The 25,449-nt window shown below is 37.0% G+C and overlaps 4 protein-coding genes across 6 annotated transcripts; 3 read left to right on the forward strand and 1 right to left on the reverse strand.

Moving 5' to 3' along the window:
• Window positions 1-693: 693 nt before the first annotated feature.
• LOC121258403 (protein NONRESPONDING TO OXYLIPINS 2, mitochondrial-like) lies at window positions 694-1,995 on the forward strand. The gene is made up of 4 exons (XM_041159920.1): window positions 694-932; window positions 1,021-1,139; window positions 1,632-1,743; window positions 1,833-1,995. Exons 1-3 carry the CDS (start codon window positions 784-786, stop codon window positions 1,649-1,651), a joined length of 288 nt encoding a protein of 95 aa, XP_041015854.1. The 5' UTR covers window positions 694-783; the 3' UTR covers window positions 1,652-1,743; window positions 1,833-1,995.
• A 6,942-nt stretch (window positions 1,996-8,937) lies between these two features.
• LOC121258376 (uncharacterized protein At1g01500-like) lies at window positions 8,938-13,199 on the forward strand. 3 transcript variants are annotated; one of them, XM_041159884.1, is made up of 3 exons: window positions 8,938-9,309; window positions 10,219-11,056; window positions 12,349-13,199. In XM_041159884.1, the coding sequence occupies exons 2-3, from the start codon at window positions 10,349-10,351 to the stop codon at window positions 12,577-12,579; spliced, it is 939 nt and encodes a 312-aa protein (XP_041015818.1). In that variant the 5' UTR covers window positions 8,938-9,309; window positions 10,219-10,348; the 3' UTR covers window positions 12,580-13,199. The 3 variants fall into 3 exon arrangements, with proteins under 3 accessions (XP_041015818.1, XP_041015820.1, XP_041015819.1); XM_041159886.1 differs by lacking the exon at window positions 8,938-9,309 and adding an exon at window positions 9,409-9,573; XM_041159885.1 differs by lacking the exon at window positions 8,938-9,309 and adding an exon at window positions 9,604-9,958.
• A 216-nt stretch (window positions 13,200-13,415) lies between these two features.
• On the reverse strand, window positions 13,416-16,654 carry LOC121258339 (BTB/POZ domain-containing protein At1g63850-like). Its single transcript, XM_041159839.1, has 2 exons — window positions 15,386-16,654; window positions 13,416-13,907 (listed from the first exon to the last, which is right to left on the reverse strand). Exons 1-2 carry the CDS (start codon window positions 16,634-16,636, stop codon window positions 13,638-13,640), a joined length of 1,521 nt encoding a protein of 506 aa, XP_041015773.1. The 5' UTR covers window positions 16,637-16,654; the 3' UTR covers window positions 13,416-13,637.
• A 3,772-nt stretch (window positions 16,655-20,426) lies between these two features.
• Window positions 20,427-24,382, forward strand: LOC121258342 (probable receptor-like serine/threonine-protein kinase At4g34500). The gene is made up of 8 exons (XM_041159842.1): window positions 20,427-21,231; window positions 22,250-22,354; window positions 22,469-22,591; window positions 22,849-23,019; window positions 23,116-23,245; window positions 23,329-23,538; window positions 23,830-23,974; window positions 24,064-24,382. The coding sequence occupies exons 1-7, from the start codon at window positions 20,654-20,656 to the stop codon at window positions 23,947-23,949; spliced, it is 1,437 nt and encodes a 478-aa protein (XP_041015776.1). The 5' UTR covers window positions 20,427-20,653; the 3' UTR covers window positions 23,950-23,974; window positions 24,064-24,382.
• The last annotated feature ends 1,067 nt before the right edge of the window (window positions 24,383-25,449 follow it).

Here is a 25,449-nt window from a genome sequence, read left to right on the forward strand (position 1 = left end):
GTTTCATTGAGTGGGAACGAAAACTGGGAAGGAAGATTTCTAATCTCCTGCTATGCGTTTGCACTATAATAGTGATGGAACCCTTACGTGGCAAGCTTTAATTGGTCTCCGATAAATCCTCCTTATAGGAGACACCTGCCAGAATTAGTTATGTAAGGATTTATGGCCTAACAATTGAGCCGATGACAAATGAACCGCCACTTGATTTAGGCCTAGTTTGTTTTCACAATTTTTTTTAATTCTTCTCTTTTTATTTAATTATTATAATTTTTTTAAATTTTCATACAAAATAAAAGAAACAATTTAATTTTTTCAAATCTTTAAATAAAAATAATATTAAAAATATATATTCTAATAATATTTTATTCGAATTTTAATATTGGATAAATTTATTTATCATAATTTTTTTTATCATCCTCTCATCATTTTATAATGTGACATTAGATAATAGACTTATAAATAAAATATAATAAATAATCTTTAAATATCTAATATTACATTATAAAATAATAAATAGTATTACTTTTCAATTTTAACACTAACTCATCTTTTATGTCATCTAGAAAAATAAACGAGGAAGGCTGGGTAGTAGCATTTCTACAGAAAAAATGGTTGTCCACGTCACCCTGTTCAATCAGACTCAAACAAGTTGCTTTACGTGCCTACGTGGCGTCGTTTCGCCCGATCTAAATTGTACCTTCGTAGGTAGGGTTTAAGCTGCCTTCCTCCTTCCGTCCTCCCTCAGGCCCCCACGATCCATTCACCTGAACCTCTGAACCAGAAATGGCCTCGTTCTCCAGATCAGTTCTAACGGCTGGTTCGAGGTCCCTCGCCGCACGTTCCAAAACCCCTAACCTTAAATCCCTGTGCCTGAAACCCATTCCCTCTCCTGCGGTTTCTTCATCGACGAGAACCATCCCTCGCGCTTCAAGGTATAAACTTCCGCAACATCTCTGCCTATGTAGTTATTTGATACTTGTAATCGGTATTTATATTATTTGAATTTTGCTATTGTTTTAGGATTGTTTCGGTGTTGGGGAGCATCGAGTCAATGATGCCACTTCACAGCGCCATTGCTTGTGCTCGGCTTAAATCCAGCATAGCCGTCGATTCCTCCTGCTGGAGCTGTCTTTCTCAAGGTACTTCGTATAGCTTCATTCACCTCATATTTCTTTCGATGATACTCACATGTTTCTCCCGAATGTTTAAGGATGGTATGAATCCAGTGCTTCTAATGTTCATATGCAATGAATATTGGCGAAATAAGGGTGGTTAATGCTTTTAATCACCAATTTCAATGTGGGTTTGATCTTAAATTTGATTCGTGTATTTATTGGTGTGGTAACCTACTCAATGCTATTATGATGTATTTCTTGATATGATTGTGGGAAATTACTTAAAAAACGAATCATCATTTATACTTTTATAGCCTGATCCTTATTTTCTAATTTTTAGTTTTCCCGAGAATCTAACAAGGATAATGCTGATTAAGGCAAAAACATTCTACATCTTCGTGTAGAGTCGTATTTTTGTAGTCAGAGGTGGTTAATTACTTGTTCTGACCCGTTCTTGTATCTTTATTCATATGTAATTATTCGTATTCTGACTTGTTCTCCAATTTGTTGACACAGGACTTGCAATGCCATTGTGACAGGGTCTTGCTGGATTTTGTGGGACAATAAATGCTAGGATTTATTTCTTCATCACTCTGTGGATAGGAGGAAAGCCTTCTAATGTTAATTTTCGCTTAGCTACAGGAGCTAATAGCAAGAGAGGGCTACTTCTAATGGCTTCTTACTCTAGCGGAGTGCAACCAGCAGAGCAGAAAAACCTTTGTAATCTGTATTGAGCAGTAGATGCAAACTTCTTTACCCAACTTTCAAAGATAGTTTGCCTTTTTTAAGTTTCGATTTTATTGAATTTTCAAGAGCCATGGATCATGTGGATATGTCATTGTTTCTTTGAGTTATAATATCCTTTTAAGTTACTGTTAAATGCGGTGTGTTTATGAGGACTAGTGATATATTCTCCAAAATTCTATAGTTTTCACACCTTCACTTGACTTTTACTACGATTATAGGTTATTGTAACCTATCAAAAAAATTATAGATTATTGTTACTAATTCATCTTTAAAACGTTATATTGCTAAACTTTATGTTTCTTTTTTCTTGGTATAAGGTAGATAGAGTTACTTGTCTGTCTACACTGTATAGAACTTACAACACATTAGTGACAATTACCTGCTCTAAGCAGTAACTTGAACATGTGGGAGATGTGCTGCTGTGTTTTTGCGTCCCATCTGGTTAGACCCGGCACTGAGCCTAAGCTTTGTATCCAACAATGTTGTTGAGGGCTCTTTGAGGAGCTGTTTTTTCAGTTGGATCATTCCTAGGCTTCTGGCATGGACCTTTCAAGATGCTTTGCTTTGTGAAGGACATTGCCATTTATATGACGGTAAGTTCTGAATGTGTTGTGGAAGGTATAGGTTTTCAGGCATGGCAGATATGTGATTTCATGACTATATGTAGTGATTTTCTCTTTCAGTGTACTAGCTTCCTTTTAACTGTTGGTATTTTCTATAAAGAGAAGACATTCATAGGTTTTTGGCGACCAGATTTTTGCTGCATTGAAGCATTGGAAGTGCAGATGTGACTTGCTTGATTCACATCCCTGTTATCCATAATGCCTGCAGCACAAGGGTCGTCTATCATTAGGGTCGAGCAAAAATTTAAAAATCCGACTTCGTTTGAAAGTCGGATTTTTCTTTTTGTTTGAAAGTCGGAGTCAGAGTCGGAGTCAGAGGTGGCATTGGACAGACTCCGACTCTAATATATGTGTTTTTCTATATATTAATCATATATATTTTATATAAATAGAATGTATATATTTAGTTAGATTCAATAATATACTAGTAAGTAGTATGACTACTGTATGACCTAATTATTATAAATTAATATACTTATACTATAATATAAATAGACTAGATTGATTAATAATAGTTTAAACTTTAGTATATGTAAACATAATACTAGGACTACCATGTAATACTAATGTATAATAACACTAGTATAATAACATATAATACTAAGTCTAGTATATAATTAAATTATAAACTAATATAATAACATGTAATACTTTAAGTTTTGTATAATAACATGTAATTAAATACTATAGTACAAGTCTATAATAGGAATAAGTTAAATATTAGTATAAAATATTAAAATGAGTTAATAACATGTAATAGCATAGTATAATAATAATAATAATAATATGTAATTAGACACTAGGCACTAGTTAAATAGTAATTGTTCATAATCAATACTAACAATTAAACTTAGTGATAAAAAAATTATAAAACCCATAAATAAAAAAAGTTATGGCTAAAACAAAGATTGAAATTGATTTAGGGTCTGGTTTATGGGAGAAAAGAGGGTTTAGAAGCCCAAAACCCTCGCAGCCAGGCCCAAAACAGACGTCGTTTTGACTTTGTACACCTGCCGACAGCCATGCTATTACATTAAACGACGTCGTTTTTTATTTTTTTAAGGGTAAAATGACGACGTTTCACGTGTTTAGAAACTTTACACTTAACAACCTTCGTTTGATCTCATCACTTCCAGTATTTGGGAACATTCAGAGTTCACCCCCCCTCGATCTCTTCTAAGAAACCCTAGGTACCCCATCCCGTCGCCACCGTTCGCCCAGCCCGTCGCCGCCTCTCTCTCTCTCTCTCTCTCTTTCTCTTCTTCAGGTAGTGCCTTTTCCGTTTGCAACCTCACTATCCCGCCGCCAACTGCCACTTGCAGCCAGATCATTCTCCTAAGTCCCTCTTCCTCTGCCCCAGTCTCTGTCTCTCCTAAGTCCCTTACTCTCGATCTCCATCTCTCGCTTCATCTCCATCTCTCGATCTCTGTCAATTTGTTGATTTTAATTTGAGTATACATATGCATTTTGGGTTGATTTTGGGTGATATTTTGCCTCTAGATTTTTGGGTTTGCGGCTCCGACTACACTCCGATTCCGTCGGAGCAGAGTCTACGGTGGTCGGAGTTGGAGTCGAACTCCGACATGAAATTAGGAGTCCGATTGAGTCGGTGCTGAGCCCAATATATCATGTTACCTTGAATCGAATTTTGAGCTCACAGTGGGCATAGTTGAGAAACTTTGCTTTTCATCTTTGATTTTGTCAATCTAATCATATCTTGATGCTACACATTTCTGTAAACTATTTAAAACTTGTTGCCTAAACACACCAGAATCACAAAAATTGCAATAGCATTGCTCGGCATAATTATGTCAAAGCATTTCATCACTGTAGGGTTCCCACTGGGTCCTTCTAGGAGAACACGATCTAATTGCATCAAGCCCAGAAAGGGTTTGATGGCACAACTTTAAATTTCGTACCGTACCGGCCGATACGGTCGAAATTTTTCGTTTCGGCCGTCAGGCCGGTACAGGTACTATACCTGTTCCATACCGGCCGAATTTCGGCCTGTACCGGCCTATATTTCGGCCGGTACCGGCCGATATTTCGGCCTGTGTTTTTTTTTTTTTTTTCATTTTTTCAAACTATAAACTTATTTTTTAACCCTCAATTCAGACTAGACTATTTATAATTTATATATATATGTATTTGTATATAATTTATTTATATATAGACTATTATTTTAGAATATAATTTTTATATATATTTATATATATAATTTATTTATAGATCGACTATCCCGAAACGTTATCCCGAAATACTATCTCGAAACGGTACCGGTACCGAAATATTTCGTTCCAGTGCCTTGACCGGTACGGTGTCCGGTACGGTATTCAAAACATTGTTTGATGGCAAGCCCAACGAAGCCTAGATCTTTTGAGGTTTTTTATCTCACAATTTCTTTCAATGAACTTAAAACTCGAAAAAGCTCAAAACCAGGATACTATGCTTGTAACTAAACTCATCTCAACTCATCATTATAATTTTTTTTAAATTTCAACATAAAATATAATAAATAATTCAATTTTTTCAAATCTCAAAATAATAATAATATTAAAAAATAATATTCTAACAATATTTTATTATCTAAATTCAATTCAACTCAACATTCAAATGTAACTAGGCTTCGTTTGGAAGTTAAATCTATCTCAACTCATCATTGCAACATTTTCAAATCTCAATATAAAATATAACAAACAATTCAACTTTTTCAAATCTCAAAATAATAATAATAATATTAAAAATTACTATTCTAACAATATTTTATCATTTCAACTCAATTAATTCAACATCTAAAAGCAGCCTAACTTACTAGAGAGTGTGGGCCTGCGTGATAGGGGTGGGCTCTGACTCTGTCGGAGTCAGAATGCCCACCTCCAATTCCGATTAGGGTCGGAGGTCAAAATTCTCTCTGACTTCGATTGGAGTTGGAATTCGACTCTGATCGAAGTTTAGAGCTCGGAGTTGGAGCTCAAAGCTTCGATTGAAGTAGAAAATGGGCCTTTTCACTCCCATTTGCCCTACTAAGACCTACTTGCCCTACTGAGAAAATGAGTTTTGATAGGCCCAATATCAACTCTTGTTTAATAATATAAAAAATAATAATTAAAAAAATCTAAAATACTGTAAAAATAAGTTAAAAGCTAAAACTTAATACAATAACTAAATTAAACTACAAATCATAAATCATAAATTTAAATTTAAAACTACAAATGGCAACAAATTTATATTCATAGCACCAAAATATTGAATAATGTCATAGATTTCATTCAAATATGAAGAAGCCACAATGCCCCGCATCAATCTTGGACAATCCATGCATTTGAGTCGATGACTCGATAGTGATTTCCAATTTTCTTGCATGAAGTTTTAACTTTTATTGATCAGATACACTATGTTTTCCTTAGTCATTTAACTATAGGCTTCTAAATCATCAGTTAAGTGATATTATGAACTCACCTCCACATCTAACTCTGACGAGTTTTGCATGATGGTAATCATCCCACAGTGTGTCGGTTTTAGACTCTTAGTCATCCACAATTAGTTTAGGGTTCACAGCTAGGTCTACAAAATCGTATAAATTATAAATTAAATCATGAAAATATTAAAATTATGTAAATAATCATTTAAAATCATAAAGTTACCTAATTCAAGCCTATAACTCTCAGCATCAACAGTATTTACTCCAACGGGCGTTAAAACAATTAACAAACAACTGTCATTTTAAATGTTATGATAATTATCTACAAATTGGAAACACATTAAAAAGAAAAAAACATATGTGTCTAGTCGTGTTTATGATTTTAAAAATAAATAAAACACACAAAAAATGAACGTTCACTCGAGCTATACTTGAGCGAAGGCTCAAACGAACAATCTGTTTGATATTCGCTCGAGCCACACTCAAGCGAAGGCTCGATCAATCAATCTGTGTGATGTCGCTCGAGCCACACTCGAGCGAAGATTCAAGCGAATAATTTATATGACATTCATTCAAGTCATACTCGAGCGCCACTCGAGCAAACGTCACTTGAAACAAAAAACTCAATTTTTACAAAACCTAAATCTCTCATTTCTTAAATTTAACAGCATAAAAACCAAAATAATTTAAATAAAAATAACAAAAAAGTATTTCAACAACAAATCATACACATTTCACAAAGAGAGTTACAAATCACATTCTATATTTTACAATTACATGGAGGAACAACAAATCTATTAGAGAAAAAAGTTACAAATCATCTTATAATTATTTTTGTGACTAAAAAGTCTCAAATGACGGCCTTAGATGACAATAGACGGCGTTCATAGTTCAACTGAGTTTTGCAAAAGTGAGGAGCAGTCTGTCGTGCGAAAGTGAGGAGGGAAGAAGGTATTTTGGACCCCTTCACGAAATAACGTCGTTCCACTTATTTTTTAAAAAAGTTGAAGTTAGTAATTCCAAGCCCATGTGGGCTCCGTCTCTCACTATGAACTCTAACTATTAGACTCCGACTCCAAATTTTGCAAACTTCAATTTTGTCGGAGTCGAAACTTCGTCGGAGCTTGACAGAGATCGAGGGTTGAAAATTTTGGCCGCCCCTACTGCCTGATGCTGTCTGTATCTTATGGGGCTTGTATCCGTGAGGTCCATGTGCATTTAACGTGAAATGCGAAAGTAAATGATCTACTTTCAGTGTTCCACGTTTTCTTGTTTGGAAAGGTCAGGGATTTGCTTGGATTCTGGAACAGAAATGGCAAAAAATGAACAAGAAATTAAGAGCATTTAAGACATGTTAAGTTACAATTTGTTAAAAAGAAAAAACAGTTTAAAAACCAGATGCCAATGCTTATCCTCAAAAGAAAGATTGTATTTAAATGGATGTACAATAAATAAATAAATAAAAGGAAAAAAAAAAGCATTTGATACTATTCTCGAATAGTGTTTTTGATTTAATTATTTTTATTCATATGGTAATATTTAATATCCTATCCAGACTAATTAGTCTTATTTTATACAGAGCACCGTGCAATTATGCCTCTGATATTCTTAAGATAATCATTATTAACGTCATGTTTCATATAATTTTGAATCACATCTCATCTCTTGGGATTCTAAAAAGCAACCCATCATTACTTGATCATCTACCGAGTCTGAGTATAAGACTGTAGCTAATACAACATGTAGAATTCTGTGGTTGCAATTATTGATGAAAAAATTTAATATTTTTCTTCTTGAGCCACCTACTCTATGGTGTAACAATTTGGGTGCGACTTATTTATCTGTAAATTTTGTCATGCATTCTCATACTAAACATGTTGACATTAATTATCATTTTATCCGTGGTCGAGGGACATCCAAAACTCTCAAGGTTTCTTTTGTGTCTAGCAAAGATCAGCTTGTTGACATTTTTACTAAATCACTCTCCACAACTCAATTCACTCTCTTACGCTCAAGCCTCACTATCTGCTCAGTGCCGCTTGATTCGCAGGAGGCTGTTAAGGAAAATAATTCCTATGGATCAGAACATGATGGTCTAAGAAGCACCAACCAAAATATCGAGGTAGCTCTAGAAGACTCTAGGAAAAATGCTGCACAATCAGATGGAGAAATCCTACGCTAGGTGTCAGAAAGAATATTCTAGAAAATATTTCTCATAATAGATTCTATTATTGTATATTTGAGATATAAAATATTCTAACTGTGGAATATATTTTTGTGAGAAGACTCTATAAATACATTGTAAACATCCTATACAAAGGATGAAGGGACGCTGTTTACACTATGACTGAAGCAATACTTCTTTGAGGACTTTCTTTATACACTTGCTGTGCTGTGATATTTTCATACTTTATCATAATACAGTGCAAAACTAAGCATCAAATATTGGCATATCAATATTTACTTTTCTAAAGAAATTGATTCAGCGCGGATGTATTTTTTTAAAACAAAAAGATAATGGACCTGATTTATAGTAGGTATTAACGTTAAATTTAAGGTCTTATTATTACTCATATATATAATATATCTATATTTCTCTTACTCCAAAGTCTAAAATTTTGATAAGAATCAAGAATTCAGAGGATGCTAATTCATGAATTTGTGTTACATGAAAACGGATCACGAAGTCGCTGCAGCTGAATTTGTAGCCAAGACCCAAGTCTAAGATAGAAAGGTCTAAATCATTGGCCTATCAATGATTGACACCCACTTATCTAATTTCCATACATTTTGCAATGAAATACGAAGTCATAAAAGGCTTGATTACTTCTGTACGCAACATGGGATAGATCTCCATTTGCTGCATAAGATACCCAAGATTTTTCAAATATTGCATGGAGATTGTTAAGCAAAGTAGGACAACACGTTCCTCATCACTTTGTCCAATTTTCATGCTTTACTTAACAGGGAATACTTTACCTTCATAAAAATAAAGCATTTGCAGCTTTACATTCCCATGATATTAGCGAAATCTCTCGTATGTTCATAGATCCTCTACACCCAATAGCACAAAGCTGGCCGTCCTTTTCATTACATCGGCCGTGTATTATTGTATGAGTTGCCTTTCTAAAGTTTTTCCCCTTCTTTGGATAAGATCCGAAGAATATCTGATACAGAGCGACCCCACTTCTACGGCCAACACCATTTTGCTTGTCAATTCAGAGGCTTTGGTGGGTCTTTGTTTAGTAAGATGTAGCCCTTTGCGTGGCTGCAATTTTTCTGTGGAATCTCAAAGCTCTGTTTTTTTACTTTTTTCTTTTGGAGGGGTCAGTACTCACACTAGAAGCTCAAATTCGATCACCGGCATTTAGAGGCTGCAAAGAGAGAATTCGAGATGTTTGCGGTGAGTTTTCCTGGGAATCAAATAAATTGTTGAGGTTTTATATGTTTTTTTCTTGGAGAGAGAGAGAGAGAGAGAGAGATTTGTCTGCTTATATGGCGTGGGTTATATTTGTCGTCAATCGACGGTATTTGGTTGGAATCTCTGGGGTTTTATTTTTTTTGTCTGATGTATGATCAAATGGTTAGGAGTACACTTGTTTTGTTTAGCTGCAACTTGAGCGACAACAAATTCTTCCAGTAGCATTTGGCTGCTCTGGTGACGATGGTATTTTCATTTTTCACTGTCGGTGATTCCTACGCTTTTTCTATTGAAATATCTTCATTTCCAATTTTTTATGTTGGTGGCCTTTTTTCCCGTTAGTTGAGCTTGATGTGATTTTTACCTCACCTCAGATTGGGTGTGAATCAGTTTTGAAAGAGACACACATTGTTCAGCTTTTGCTGTCAATATATGCTGGTTTCACCCTAGTATCCTACTGTTCTTTGGATTTTTCTCTTGTGGTTTTTCCATCTTCTTATCCCTTCTTTATCTTTCCTTTCTGCTTCTTGTTGGGTATTTTGTTCCTCTGTTGGCCTCTGATCTGTGTGATTATCTTATGTTTGTGTGTGCGCGCAATTTATGCAGAAAGTAGAATGTTTTCATCTTAAAGGTGATGTTCCTCTGTTTAAGGCCTCTATCTTGTTAGGTTCCATATATAATTGAGTGTAGACTTCCGTGTCCTTTCTATTATTTCTTTCTGATAGGTGTGCTTCCTGTCTGAACTGGGTTTCGGCCGTCATAAATTAGAAGTTATTTTATTCAGTTATTGCTCTTCACATAGACTCTGCCGTTCATATCTGTTTACACCCCCAATCCCTTATCTTGAATACTGATTGGGGTTCTGCTTTCTTTTGTTTGTTGGTCTTCCAGTGTCCAAACGATGCTGTGGGTTTTGCTTTCCTCGCTTGAATTTCATTTGTATCAATTGTCCCAAAATCCTCAACTTAATTGAATCGATTGAAGTGGACAGATTTCTCTGTGGATTAAACTCTTTGGGGCCATGGAACATGACTATGCAATGTCTAGTGGAAATGGACCGACTAACAATGGCCACATGGTTATGATGAACTCTTCTTATCAACCCTGCGCCAAGGTTTCACTAACTTGGCTTGATTTGAGACTTTTTTATGTTCGAGTTAGCAAATGTGAAATTGATGATTCCACTCCCGAGTACCTCACAGTCAACCATGTTCCCCTCAACCGTGATACTCTTCTTGAAGTCAATGGTGTTAGAGCTAGTATATATTCTGATGGGGTGTCAACTCTTCTTAGAAGAGATCGATTGGATAAGAAGTCTGAAGAGGCTACTTTTGTGAGTACTGATGGTATCAGGATGACAGGAAGTGTGAAGTTTGAGGTCTTCGACAAGGATCTTCTTGTGTTGTCTGGAATTTTAGAATTGCGTAATCATAATGGTTCTGTCAGGGAATTGAATAATCAAGGTTGGGCATGGATCATGAATTGTAAATCTGATGTAACTGTGGGTACTGGCTTCTTCAAGGGAAAGCAAGTGTTGGGGCCAGAGTTGACTTCACCTACAATGGAGGTCTACATTGCAGGGTCCTGTTCGGGCACTCCAATTATCTTAACAAACACTTTGCAACTTACTCATCGAAGAAAGCATATGAGGAAGGGCACGTTCGTTGCAATACCTGAGTATGAAGCGACTGAAGGGCAGAAACTTGTTCCTTCCATGCTTGCTTTGCAGGTAGGGGTTCAATGGTTAGCATCTTTTTAGTTTTAGTTCTATTCGTCTATAATGTTAAGTATTGCATTATACTGCCCACATTTGATCCCATGTTTGTTGCCTAAAGTTCACTCACTTTAGTAGTTCTTGTTGCAAAATTATGGGATGTCTTGACATGTTTTGAAGCTAAGAATTGATACGGTGCTACTCTTTTGTTTTGTGGCATTATTTCAGCGAGTTGCATAACAGAAGTATCATTATCTTTCATGGTTTTCCATGTAATGTTTGCTGACATAAACAACCCTGGAAAGATTACCTACTCTTTGCCGCAACTGCATAACCCAAGCTGGTTGAGTGGCTTCCCATGATTATCTTCTTTGCATTTTGCATGTTCTTCACCATTCCTACAAGTTCAGTTCGTGTGCCAAACACTTGCAGCTTTTGGCCCACATCACTCTTACAACCCATTCTGATTTAGTGAGGAGGTATAATCAGCATGACCCCAGACTTGGACGGAGTAGAAAAGTTATCTCATAATTCTTACATATCACGTGTATTCAGTCGAGGTTTAGAGTTAGCTTATAGTGGAGATATCCAACATCCCTTGTGAGGCTTGATTTCCATCACCTACAGAATCTTGGCCATTATTCATTAACGATAGTCTAATAGAGAGATCACCCGCTGTTCTGAGCAATTGAATGATGCTGACCCAAGAAAGAAGTTTTGTGGGAATCTCGGGAATTCTCTCGGTTGAACTTCTCAGTTTGTTCATAGCATTCTTTCTTTATCTGCTAAATCCAGTATCTTGTCGACCCCTCCCTTCTGCACTGTTTGTTTTGCTGCTATTGCCAATTTCATTTGTATATGAGCTGATCTAGAAATATGTTGCCTCCTTAACAAACTTGCTCTCTGGGGCAGCTTATAGTACTAAAGTACTTTCTGACGCTTGAGTAGGCACAACATCTTTTAAACCATATTGGAACTTTATCTTCAAAGTGATGTCTTAATATGAAATTTCTGTGTCAAAATTGATTAGCTGAAGTCAACTTCAGGATTTCTTCAGTGCCTAGTTGGTGCAATAGCCCGGGCATGATAGTAATTGATATTGTTACTGCAGCTAAGACTTAATTGATTTTCTTTCATATGGTTTCCATAATTTGGCGGCGTACCCTACTTGTCTCTTATGGTTGGCATTTACCTTGGGGAGCTAAGAAACATTTTGTCACCTAGGATATCTTTGTAGTTACTTGCATTATAAATGTTCCTTCCCATAACCAGGCATCCTGCTTTTTATTTCATTTTGACTTTCACAGATGTCAGAACTCCCAAACCACAAACCAGAAAACGAAGACACCTACAATATCCAGTACCCTGGAACAGCATATTTTGAAGGTGAAGATGAAGAGCTTTCGTGGTTCAATGCTGGGGTAAGGGTGGGTGTTGGGATTGGCCTTAGCATTTGTCTTGGAGTTGGAATTGGAGTGGGCTTGCTGGTGCGAACCTACCAAGGCACCACCCGTAACTTCAGAAGGCGGCTACCATAATCCAGGCTTTTCCTGTTTGCCCTTCTTGCCAAATTCCATCCATTCAACTCTTCAGTGATGAAAAACAGTTAATTTGGTGGTACTTTTGGCATGTGTCTGTTGTCATTGAGGAGACTCGTCTCTTTTGGAATCAGGTGCAGGAAATGCATGACTTCAGGCCTCCTTGGTCTCTCCTGGGGCTAAGCCTTTCCTCTAGTAGAGAAGGACCATTGGTTTTGGATGAACAATCACGCAAGCAGGAAAATTTGAGATCCTCGTTAGTATGTTGAGATCGTCATGTAAGTTGTGCAGTCTACAGCGGCCTTAAATATCTGTTAAGTTCTGCTGCTTTTGTTTTGTAAGGTATTAATAGCCGTGAGGTTTTTGTAATGGAAGGATGTGTAGAAATTTAGAATGTAGATCCCCTCGATTGCTCATGACTCAGACTTCTTTGTATTTATTTTGCATCTGTTAGCTTTGCTTGATGTCTGTGTTGTAGCATAATGTTCCGTGAACATGTTAAACTAAGAGTGAGAGGGGACTCAAGATCGAGTCACTGCTAGTGTTAATGCAAAATCCAATCAAAAGCTGTACAAAGTGAATATTCCCGATATATGTATACAAATTTATATTATTGGTTCTTTATAACCTCTCGATTTCGTAGAGTTAGAACGAAACTTCCAACTTCAAATCCAGTGATCATAGAGGGCTCCTCGTTTCTGGGTTCTACTAAGAATTATGTATCGAGATACTGAACTTTTTTTTTTACAAGTAGCATGGCTCTTCTCCATCAGAAGATTTTCTCAAACTTCGTATGGAAGTTACTATCTAATTCTGACAGCAAAAATGATTTTTCCCAAAGGCTGATTATTATTTCTTAGATTTTTGGGTTCAAATCTGTTATTTTCAAATACTCTGCCTCTCATTATGAAAGGAGTATGAAAGGGGAGTCTCATCAGTTCGCAATAGCCCTTGTGGCCTTGTCTAAATGGATGCTAATATTCACAGTCCACACAAAGCTCTATCCAATGATGGTGTTAGTATGCACAATATTTGACAGAGAAGGCCGGGCATTGTGTCTAAGTAAGGTTGTCTGTCCATGGAGGTCGAGCCGCACGGCGGAACCAGGTGTTGAATGCTGTGAACAAGTGTGGGCAATCTTCAACATTTCGAGTTGAAAAGCTGAGGCACTGCTGCAACAGCTCTTGTGCATCTGACATTGGCAGGGTGGAGATTATTCTCAGAAATGTCTCTTCCAGTTCCAGGTACGGTGATCTGTTACTAGGCGAAACATTTTCCTTGCATACAATAAGAACGGGAAGCCAATTTTTCACTAGCTTCTTTCTAACCTGAAAAATAAGAGAAGAAAATACATAGGCATGGTTTACTTAGTTGAAATTTGATTAAAGTTGATAAACTGGTGTATAAGTCAAGTACCATCGGATCAAAGGTCAAGGAGTACTCAGAACACAAAGATTCTGTCTTAAATAATCTAAAAGCATGTACCTCTACCATGAGAGTGATTGCATCTCCACTGGCCACCAAGACTACAGGGAAAACCCAGTTTTGATCATTTTGATGTGTGTGTGTGTGTGTGTGTGATATATGACTAATCTGTGTGTGTGATATATGACTATTAGTAATCATGTTAAGAAGGCAAATGGGTTTTACTTTTTTAATGATGAGGAATCATGGAGACTACAAATGCAACGTCTTTTACCTGGTTAAAGACCAGTGCCGTGTAACCCATCCCCATCATGGATCAGGTAAATCATCAGCTTTTTACCGATCAGATGTGGCCCCTAAAAATTATTGCCACCAAAGGACTCAAACGTTGAACCTGGAAGGAACATACCACCAAGACCAAGGCCTTTACCACTTGAGCTAACTCTTAGATGTTGAAATGGGTTTAATGGAGACAAACAGACGTTATAAGTGAGCAAACAAAATTAACCATTTATGATTCAGCTTGTGCAGGGAAAGTGGTGGCTATGAACTTTGTGGGTAGATGCGAACCAAGGGAAATAGGGTTTTAGCTCCTCACACTTTTTTGGTGCCATTCTTGCATTCTTCCAAATCTTAACTCTAGAATTAAGATTTAGCCTCTTGTTATTATTTGCCCAATAAATTTTCCTCCAGAAACCCAAAAACGATAAATCCACCATGAAAATAGAACTAATAGGAGTTGGCTCAAGTGGTAAAGGCCTTGGGCTCGGGGGTATGCTCCTCCCATGTCTAAGGTTCAAATCCCCTTGCGTACAAACAATTTCTAAGGGCTATCGGACTGGGAGATTTTTCCTTTGAATTACCCGAGGTGCTCTTGCAGACAACTCCATGTCGAGGGCCTGTGCACCTCCGGGATTAGTCGGGATGTGAACACCCGGCGCCAATAAAAAAAAAAAAAATAGAACTAACTGCCATCGAAAACTCACCAAGCAAAATGCATTTTCATCATCAACATAGCATATCACTTTGACAGTCAAGAGTCGAGACATCATAGAAATTTGATCAGACAATCAGGTACTGAACACTGCTCGTAAGGGAGAAGGGTTGAAATGCATGACAAGGGAGATTTTACAAAGAATTAACCCATCTAGTCTGGCACCCGCCGCAATCTGTTCCCTAGAAAATTATCCTTATCACGTAGTCTAAAGCGGTTCCAATAGGTTAAAAATGACCAGTCCTATTATCAATTGGCCAGTGTTTTGCCCAAATCTAAGAACTCAAGATCCAGCCACCAACTATTAAGGGTACCCACTTAACTATTTCAACCAGCACGTAAAACGAATACAATAAGAAAGTTAGTCCATCGGCAGACCGGAAGTACCTGTCTGGTGGCCAAAATGTTGCCCGCAGCGACAGCATTGGCGAGCTTCGTGGTGCATCTCAGCACAACAACCGGTAACCCTGGCACGATATTCCTCCACGCATCGTCACGAAACGCCCTCTGAAAATCGGCCGTGAATGCCGCCTGGTCGCTCCACTCCTTGACTGCCGAATCGGCCACCCTCAGCTCGATCATCCTCTCCACCAACCACAGCAAATGCCTGCCATTGGTCATCGCCTTGTGAAGATTGAGCCTCTGAATCGCCTCGGTCTCGTTGTGATCCCCTCTGAAGTCCGGGCTCGAGTATTCCTCCAACGACTCCTTGACTACCTTCAAGCTGGTCTCGAACGCGTTCTCCAATACCCTCTTGGCAGCCTCCCTCGACGATAAATCCCTCAGGAGCTTCGCCACGAAGGCCTTCACGATCGCCATGTTCGGATAGTTGTGAATGGCGGATAAGACCAGCCCGTGCAGCATTTCCTCGCACAAATCGGTTTGACCGGGCGAAACCCTATTGAGAAGTTCCTTGCTCTCTTCCTCTTTCAGGGATGGAATTAGACCGAGAACTCGCTTCTCTTCGTCCTCGGTCCAGGGCACGGCCTCGAGGAACTGGACACAGGACTTGACGCAGTCCTCGAAGAGGAGCTCGAGGGCGACGGGGAGGAGATCAAGGGCGGTGGAGGCGCTGTCAATGGAATTGGAGATATCCGAACAGTAGAGGAGATGGAGGACGGAGAGGTGGGACTGGAGGGACCCGGTGGTAGGTGGGACCCCAAGGTTCAGTTTCAAGGGTTTGAGATTGGGATTTTTGCCGTTTTTCTGGCCGTGAGGTGGTTGCCACCTGTCGGATAAGAGGGCGGAGAAGTATTTGGAGCGGTGGAGGACGTGGGAGTGGAGGTAGATCTGAACGTCAGAATCGGAGGCTGCGGTGATGGTGGTGGGAGAGTCGAAGGGAGAGGGTTCAATGAAGAGGCGAAGGATGACGTCGGCGGTGGAGCGATCGTTGAAGAATACGCCGGCGGTGGAGGTGGGATCCAAGCGCTGCCGTTTCTCGGGCCCATCTATCATCATTTTCTCTGCTAAAGCCTGTAGGAAAAGGATTTGGTTGGGATTTTTTTCTTTCCAGATACAACTGGGAGAGACGCCGAGAAAATGATCTGACAGAAACAGGAACCGTCTTGGAGCTTTGGTCAGCTGAATCAGCTGCGTTGTGGACCACTCATATTGTTCCTTATGACATGGCAATGGCATACGATTTTTAGATTAATTATTTATTTTTATTTTTTTTAAAGGAAGTAATTATTGATATTAAACTATTAATATGTTACAGACTTTACTGATAAATATCATTCAATTATTTAATATTATATTATTAATGAAAATTTTTAACTTTGGATCAAATCCTTACTGAGAGTCTTGACTCTTTTTAAGGCTTAAGATTTAACAATCAAAGCCAGTGTTTTTAATACATAGTTTTTTTTTTTTTTTTTATGTGATCCTTTTTAATTTGATAAAAAAATAATAACGTAAGTTTATTAAAGTAGGTTGATTATGATATTTTGTAAACTCCCAAAAAGTTCTAAAATTTTATTTATAAAGTGAGTTGAATAGATTATTGAATCGTGTTAAAATTAATAGAAATTATGATTTTTTTAATGTAAATTGAAGCATTTATTTTATAAATATTTGAAATTACTTTTTCTCAACAAATATTAAAAATAAATCACAAGTAAGCACTTTCCAAGACGGATCCGCTCCGTCTGCCAATGCCAAGTGTTCTGCTCCATATGCCCAGTCTTTTTCAAGGAACAATGGCTTGACATGAGAAAATATAATAAACATAAAATATAATAAATCATTTAATTTTTTTAAATTTTAAAATAATAATAATATTAAAAAATAATATTTTATTATTTCAATTTAATTTAATTCAGTTCAACATTCAAACATAATTTTAATCAACAAAATAACAAGGATTAGATATTAAGAACGTATTATGCGTGCAAAGTTTTGATACGATTAATATATAATTATTTTAATAATATAATAATAGTTTTTTGAATTTAAATATGTTTAAATCAAAATAATAGTCAATGGTTTTTTGAAAAATTAATATTTTATTATATAATGGTATAAAAGTTATTGATTATATTTTTATATTTTTAGAAAAATTATGTAAATTCTGTACGGTTCCAAATGTATCGATCTTTAAAAAAAAAAAAAAAAACCTACACAACTTGAACGTCTCGGCACTGTGTGGATCCATGATCTATATTTTGTAATGAGTGCAAGATCTAGACGGCCCTAAACACATGGGGATGGTGCCAAAATCTACCGTTATTGGGTCCCCAATCCCAACTCCCGAATGGTCCCCCCGCAACCAACCAACCAAATCAGTTCCGACGGACGCAGAAGCTCCTCGTATCGATCTTAGCATTAATTGCATCGGGGTCTAACTCTATTCCTTGTGCCCTTTGAATTGAATTAATTACATTGAACCGCTTTTGGATCCACTCTTAACGTCATCGGATGAGGAAGAATGAGATGAATTGAAATTTAAATAAAATATTATTAAAATATATTTTTTTAATAAGATTTTTATTTTAAAATTTTAAAAAAATAAATTATTTAATTTGTTTTGTATAAAAATTTTAAAAATTATAATAATAAGATAAGATGAATTATGAAAATAATCTAAAATTGATATTTTTCATTCTCTTTTGTTAACAATCAAAAGCAAGGACATGACCTTAGTCATGACCCAACTTAAGAGCACTCCTAATTGATATTGTATAATACATTTTTCTCTAAAAATATAAAGAAATGTTCTCAAAACACCCTCTATTAGATATTCTATTTTAAAGCCATTTTTACATTTTGCTGCAGGATATTGCTAGATGTAGATGACTCTGTTCATCAATGTAAATATATTTAATTAATTTCCCATTCCTCCTCCTCCATAGTACATTAGCATGTTGAAAATATTCATGTCCATCCTTGCGTTTGAAAGAGACCCAAAGCTTCTCATTTGTGGTGTACGTAATTATAATTATTCAATTGAGTTTGACTACAAAACAAAATAAAACAAGAATATTTTCATTATATAATAATTTTTTTAAATCAATTTATATTTTAATTTAGTTTATAAATTTAGATTAATTTAAAATAGAATATAATTATATGACATTATATATGGAAAGATATTGCAAATATGAAAAGATATGAGGATATTATTAATAGTTAGAGAAAATATTTGAAATGAATAAAAAAGATTAAAAAGTATAATATTTAGATAATATAAAAAAATAGATAAATTGATGTATGGTATATTGTAAAAGTCAGTATATAAAATAGAAAAAATAAATTTTAGTAATATTTTTTAAAAGTAGGATGAATAAGTCATTGAGAGTGCTCTAACAATATAAAAGCACTGCAAAAATACAGCTAGCTCCTTATTAAATAACGGGACTCTGTCGTGTCTCCCTAACATTTGTGATTAAATAATTGGTTAATAAATAGTTTGTAATTATTTAATACATATTATGGATGATGGAAGGACGGGGAGAGTAGGATTATTCTTACGAAAAATAAACCGGCATTTACACGTGAATAGAACAACTTGGGTGACAAACTCTACTCCCACAAATCACAATAATCATTCGTATTTCCGAACACAACATTCAACGTGGGCCATCTACGTTAAGACGGTCCTTCTTAAACAATACCCGGTATGTTACAATAAATTCAGTCACGCACACGGCACACTCACCATTTTTGTAAGCAAATCATAAATGTGCATAGCCCCACTCATTGTCACATTATAATTATCATATAAAAACGATCCAGTGCCAAATGTACATGCGAGTGAAAATGAATGCTCGACGGTGTCAAACCTTCTTTCAGGTGAAATTTGAATAGTAAGATGAAATGATATAATTTTATATGAAAGTTGAAAGTTAAATAAAATATTATTATTATTTATTATATTTTATATAAAAATTTTAAAAAATTATAACGATGAGATGAGATGAGATGAAATGAAATGATTCTTAAATCCAAACCGACTAATGAGATTGCAAGAGACATGTTTCCATTCAGCCATTAATTCAGATTCCAATAGAAGATACTTCACAGTTAATAATTTATATTGGTGTTTCATAATCGGACATTTTTAATTCTAGCTCCCATGATCCAATTTTTGGACTTTTTTTAACCTTATTTTGTCTTCTTACTCCTTTCTTATTAGCTAAGTATTTTTGCTACAGTACTGCTCCCAAATTTAGTAATCTCACGGCAATAAGAAGATTTTTGGTCACGCCTTTAGTGGTTCCTTTCTCTTGGAGCCTACGATTTGGGGGAGGAGATCATATGCTTAAAAATAGATTTTTCTGAAAATTCAACTTAGAAATAAATAACAGATTTTGATAGTTGTTGGGAGTGTTTTGCTATACATCAGTTACTATTCACCTATACACTTCACACCTGACAGTTTTATTTTTAGTGTTGAGTATTTTTATAAGATGTGTGATAGTGAATAGTAACTAATAATAAGAATTATTCATAATATAAACCATTTTCATATTGTGTATTTCTATCTTCAATTTGATAGTCCAATTGAAATAAAAAATATAAGTATCTCGAGATATGTTAATTTCTTGAATTATCTAATAAAAATTATACATATAGCACAATAAATAAATTTTTTTGATACTAATGAAAAAAACTACCCATGATGTTTAAAAATACATACAGTTTTTTTTTTTTAATCTAAAAATACATATAGTTAATGAAAGGAACATTGCATCTTCATACTCTTTTGACTCATTATAACTTGTATTACCATCAATCCCCTCACTTAGCTTAAGATGAACAATTTCACTCACTAGCCTTGAGTCTTGACATTAATTTTTACAAAAATAAAAAAAGTTTGGCACAATCTTCAAGGTTATTTTGGTCATTTTAAACTCAGACGACCATACCTGACTACTATCTGTCAGAGTGTCACAAGATGTAGGGTGGCGTTTACGTAATAGTCTCACGTACCAAACCTGAAAAATAACAACGTCTCTTTCACTTTCTTCCTCCAACCTTTGCCTCCTTTTTACTTTGTATCCGTTAAAACCTCTATCTCGATCGACGAAACATTTCAACGCCTAATATTTTCCAACTGGAGATTTTGTAATATTTTCGCTTATCTCGCAGTTTCTCTTCCACATCCGGTCCCGGAGATCAATCTCGAGGCCCACGCAATCTTCAACCCACCGGGCAATGTCGGATTCCGGCAATTCCTCCGGCGAAGTCCAAGACCCCGATGACTCTATCCTCCACAAGCTCAGCTCCAAAACCTCAATTTTCAGCCTCAAACTCTACGTCGTGCTCGGAATTCTTCTGCTATGTTCGGTTGTAGTTTTCCTTACGATCTTTCTCTTCATCTGTTTGAACAAAAAGTCTCGGAAGCGCAAAATGCGTGTGAAGCATAGCTCGCGGCTAATACCGCTTGTCTCCAAGGAGATCGTGGAGATCAAGGCCTTGGATCGTGGCGACAGTGCTGGGAAAGCGGAGGTCAAAATTGGAAATGCAGATTTGAAAGAGCCGAAGGTTGAGGTTCCGATTGAAGGAGAGAAAAGGAGCGGAGAGAGTAACGTCTCCGGTGGAAGCCGGAGTGACGTGTCGGTGGGGCCTGAGAACATCGGATGGGGCCGCTGGTACAGCTTGAACGAGCTGGAGATAGCGACACGGGGATTTGCGGTGGAGAACGTGATCGGAGAGGGAGGTTATGGAATTGTTTACAGAGGAGTCTTGCAGGACGGATCGGTGGTGGCCGTGAAGAACCTTCTCAATAACAAGTATGTAAAATCTGAAATTCTTAGGCCCTGCTGGTTCCAGAGGAAAATAGTTTAAGTTCATATTTTTCTCTAGAGAAATTCTCCATGAAAATTTTCACGTCTTTCTGCTTTATTATGTTTGTTAGATCCAGTTCATGTTTTCGATTATGTTTCTTTGAAATGTGGTTTTCACCTTCACCTTCATTTTATTTATTAGATCCAAGGTCGAAATGTACAGTTATTGCTGTACACTTTGTTTTGTTCTTATGAGGTTTTTGATTGAGATAAAATAAATATGATTTTTGGTCGAAGTTAAATTTCTTTACATGTACGAAGAACAAGTGGAGGTAAATTACGACTGGTGCACCTTCGATCTGGACCGTATTGTTGAGGACTAGGAAAAGTAAATGACCGCTTTATTCTTTATTTCTTTATTCGCTTTTATTCGCTTTTGTTCCTTTTGATCCATATTATATTATCCATTATTGTCACTTTGCTGAACTTCTCCTATTTTCATGATTATTACCCGTGCTCTTGAAAGGAATAAGTTTTCGTTTCTATTTGACACGTATTAATATTAATCAATATGCTGCTTATAATCTCATCAAACTCCTAAGGAGTCGGCCTATATTTCTGACGAATAATGAGTTTCGCCAAGTTTTATGAATTTCAGATTTTGTAAGAACTAGACTTCTAAATTCGGTATGCTGAGGACGACTATGACTAACTTTGAACTAATCACTTCCAGAAAGAAAGTTGAGAATGTGAAACCGTGTGTTGATGGTCAAGTTTTTGTTGAATTCTATGGTTGTTTTCAGCTGACAAAGAGCATGCATTAAGGTTTTGTGTAAACCAGGTGCAAGTATGTTCGTTTGTGAATGTGGTTTGCTTTCCAATTATATCAGTGTGGAATTTTCAAAACAGCACTGAAAAATTCTTATAATTTGAATTATAGTATGAAATTATTTATGCGTTGTCATTCTGTTGTCAGTGAATACCATGGATAATTGTTCACATGCCATCACTTTCGTGTTTCTAGGGGTCAGGCAGAGAAGGAGTTCAAGGTGGAAGTTGAAGCCATAGGGAAAGTAAGGCACAAGAACTTGGTGGGTCTAATCGGCTATTGTGCTGAAGGTGCTCAGAGGTACTTTTCATCTGCCCACTTGACTCTATCATCTTATTTGGAAAGGAAAAATTGATGGAAATTCCCTTATTTTCCCTCTAATTTTCCTGTGGGAAACTTCTAATGGCCATTCAGGATGCTTGTGTACGAGTATATTGATAATGGGAATTTGGAGCAATGGTTGCACGGTGATGTTGGCCCTGTAAGCCCCCTTACCTGGGATATTCGAATGAGGATTGCCATTGAGACAGCAAAAGGGTGTGATGTTCCGCTCTCCTGTTGAATTTAATTGCGATTGATCAAAAGCGAACAGAAAAAGTTATTGCATTTCAGTTGACTCATATCAATGCTCACAATAGTGTACCAGCGAAAAAAATTATTTTACAAAAGATGGCATTTCCTGTCATCTACTGCACAATTTTTCTGCTTCTGTGATCCACATTAGACAATGTTATCACGTATTTCGTCACTTTTAATGTGAGATCAACTCATTTACTGTGCTTATTTCTGTTCAGGCTAGCCTACTTGCACGAAGGTTTAGAACCCAAAGTTGTGCATCGTGATGTAAAATCTAGTAACATTCTTCTAGATAAAAAATGGAACCCCAAAGTGTCGGACTTTGGACTGGCCAAGCTCTTGGGTTCAGGGGCAAGCTATGTGACTACTCGTGTAATGGGGACCTTTGGGTTTGTTCTCCACGATACTTCCTAGATCAATTTCGACATGAATTATCAATGATATGACTATGTTGTATTGGCTTAGTTATAATCATTTTACTGCAGATACGTCTCTCCTGAGTATGCAAGCACGGGTATGCTTAATGAGGGGAGCGATGTGTATAGTTTTGGGGTTTTACTCATGGAGATAATTACAGGAAGAAGCCCCATTGATTATTCAAGATCGGCTGGAGAGGTGATCGAGTTTATCTCTACGGTAAAACCTTGTCTAATATGTCATCACAATCTAAACTCATAACTATGACTGGTGTGTTTCAGATGAACTTGGTTGATTGGTTTAAAGGGATGGTGGCAAGTCGTCGTGGAGAAGAGCTTCTGGACCCCTTGATTGAGGTTCGCCCCCCTCCCAGAGCTTTAAAGCGGGCATTGCTGGTTTGTCTCCGCTGCATAGACTTGGATATCAATAAGCGTCCAAAGATGGGTCAAATTGTTCATATGCTTGAAGCAGATGACTTCCTTTTTCGTTCAGTAAGCCTCGAGCTAGACCTATGATCTTCAACTAATTTTACAATGTTCTTCAGTTGATCCACACGTAATGTCAAGAGCCGTTTGTAATTACTTCCACAAGCAAGCTGAAATGCACACACAAGTGTTTGCACTGAGTTTGGTTTTTGAGTCAGGCATTAGTTATCCTAGTCACATATGACGAGAGCTCCGATGAGCAGGAACTCCGATCAGCTCTAATCAAGTATTATATATCCTTTTTTTCATTCTCATCAAAGGCTCTAATTAGTCGTTTGTTCCATCCACATTCTGCAGGAGCTCCGATCAGCTCGGGAGAAAGATCCCGTCCCCTCCGTTGCAGATATGTCCACTAAAGTTGCATACACATCCAAGAATGGCGGGGGTGGTTACATGGAGAGATTGAGACACAGATGATCGATCGTTCTCTACATCAAATATGGTAGTCCTCGATCTGAGATTGTTTTGTACTGTAAATTATACAACAGCTCAAATGCTCCTCTTATCGTTTATTTGTTTCGTATCCTGCAGGAACTTTGATCAGCAAGGGCGAAAGACCACCCCCCCTACCTCTCTCGTGCATCTATGTCTGCTAAAACTGCGCAACCATCCGAGAATGGTGTTGGGGGATATGATATGATATAAGAGATGTCAAGAACGACATTATAGTTGTTTTTATAAGACACGGTAGGGTCAGATTATCTTGTACCATAAAATTTCCAGTAATTAATAGCGAATCAGATACATTTGATGATGTATGGTTGAATTTTAACTTCAAAACAAGCCCTGTAAATATTACGTGATATATGTAAGTGTCAGTAGAAAATTCAAAGAAAATAGTTAATTCTCATAGCTGGTGTGATTGCAATTTCATTTTCACATGTGCGCAAGTCCAGGGTCAGCAGCGGTGAGGATTCCTCTTTTATAGGACGGTAGGGCTGTACAACAAATCGGAGAATCGACCGAAACCGACTCAGACCGGCCGGCCGAGCTCGGAACCAGCCGAAACCGGTAGAGAACCAGTCGGCGTGTGGTACAAAATTGAGAAAAACGATATCGGCCGGTTCGGTGTCGGTTCAAATCTGGTTCAAACTGTTGAACTGGCTGACTAAAGAAATTAATTTTTTTTTTTATATACTTTGTACTTAAAATGACGTCGTTCTACTTAAGTTTAAGTGAAACGGCATCATTTACTCCTATAGTTGTGTTTAAAACATAACCGAAACGACGCCGTTTGATAATAAACCAAACGGCGTCGTTTCAATATCAATCTGTCTTCTTCCTCGCGTCTTCTTCCTCGCATCTCAGTTCTCATCCTCGCACTCTCTCTCTCTCTCTCTCTCTAGTCTCTATTCTCTCATACGAAGCTCGGTCTGAGAACCGACTGTGAATCGCACAGAAATGAAGTATCAGTTGTCATCGGCGTTTCTCCTCCCCATCGACCCGTTTCGGCCGGTTTTCTCTCCCAAAACTTAAGCGTTGGTCGGCGTCGGTTTTGTCCAAAAACTGCGCCGAAAGAATTGGTTTTCACCCCTATAGGACGGTATACCATTTGGGGGACGTTAGTGTTTTACAAATACTAGAAGCGAGCCTCGTACATCACGGGTTATCCTAGGACTAAGGTTTTGCGATGATTTTTTTTTTTTTTGGTTTGTTTGAAACAGGTTTTGTGATGATTTAAGAGCATATTCGATACTTGCATTCATTTATTAACAAATATTTTACCAAATCAACTCAAGTCTAGGCCCATAAATCTATCTACCCTGGGCCCTGGCATTGTCCGGTCCATGAGCCCATTGTCTTAGGCAGCATATGAATAAAGTTGCAATTTTATTCTAATGCAACAGAATTTAAGATAACTGGCACTTCGGATTAAATTGATCAGTTTTCTCCTAATTTGAGTTCGATTTATAGATA

Source organism: Juglans microcarpa x Juglans regia, chromosome 3S, assembly GCF_004785595.1.
Source record: "Juglans microcarpa x Juglans regia isolate MS1-56 chromosome 3S, Jm3101_v1.0, whole genome shotgun sequence".
Lineage (NCBI taxonomy): Eukaryota > Viridiplantae > Streptophyta > Magnoliopsida > Fagales > Juglandaceae > Juglans > Juglans microcarpa x Juglans regia.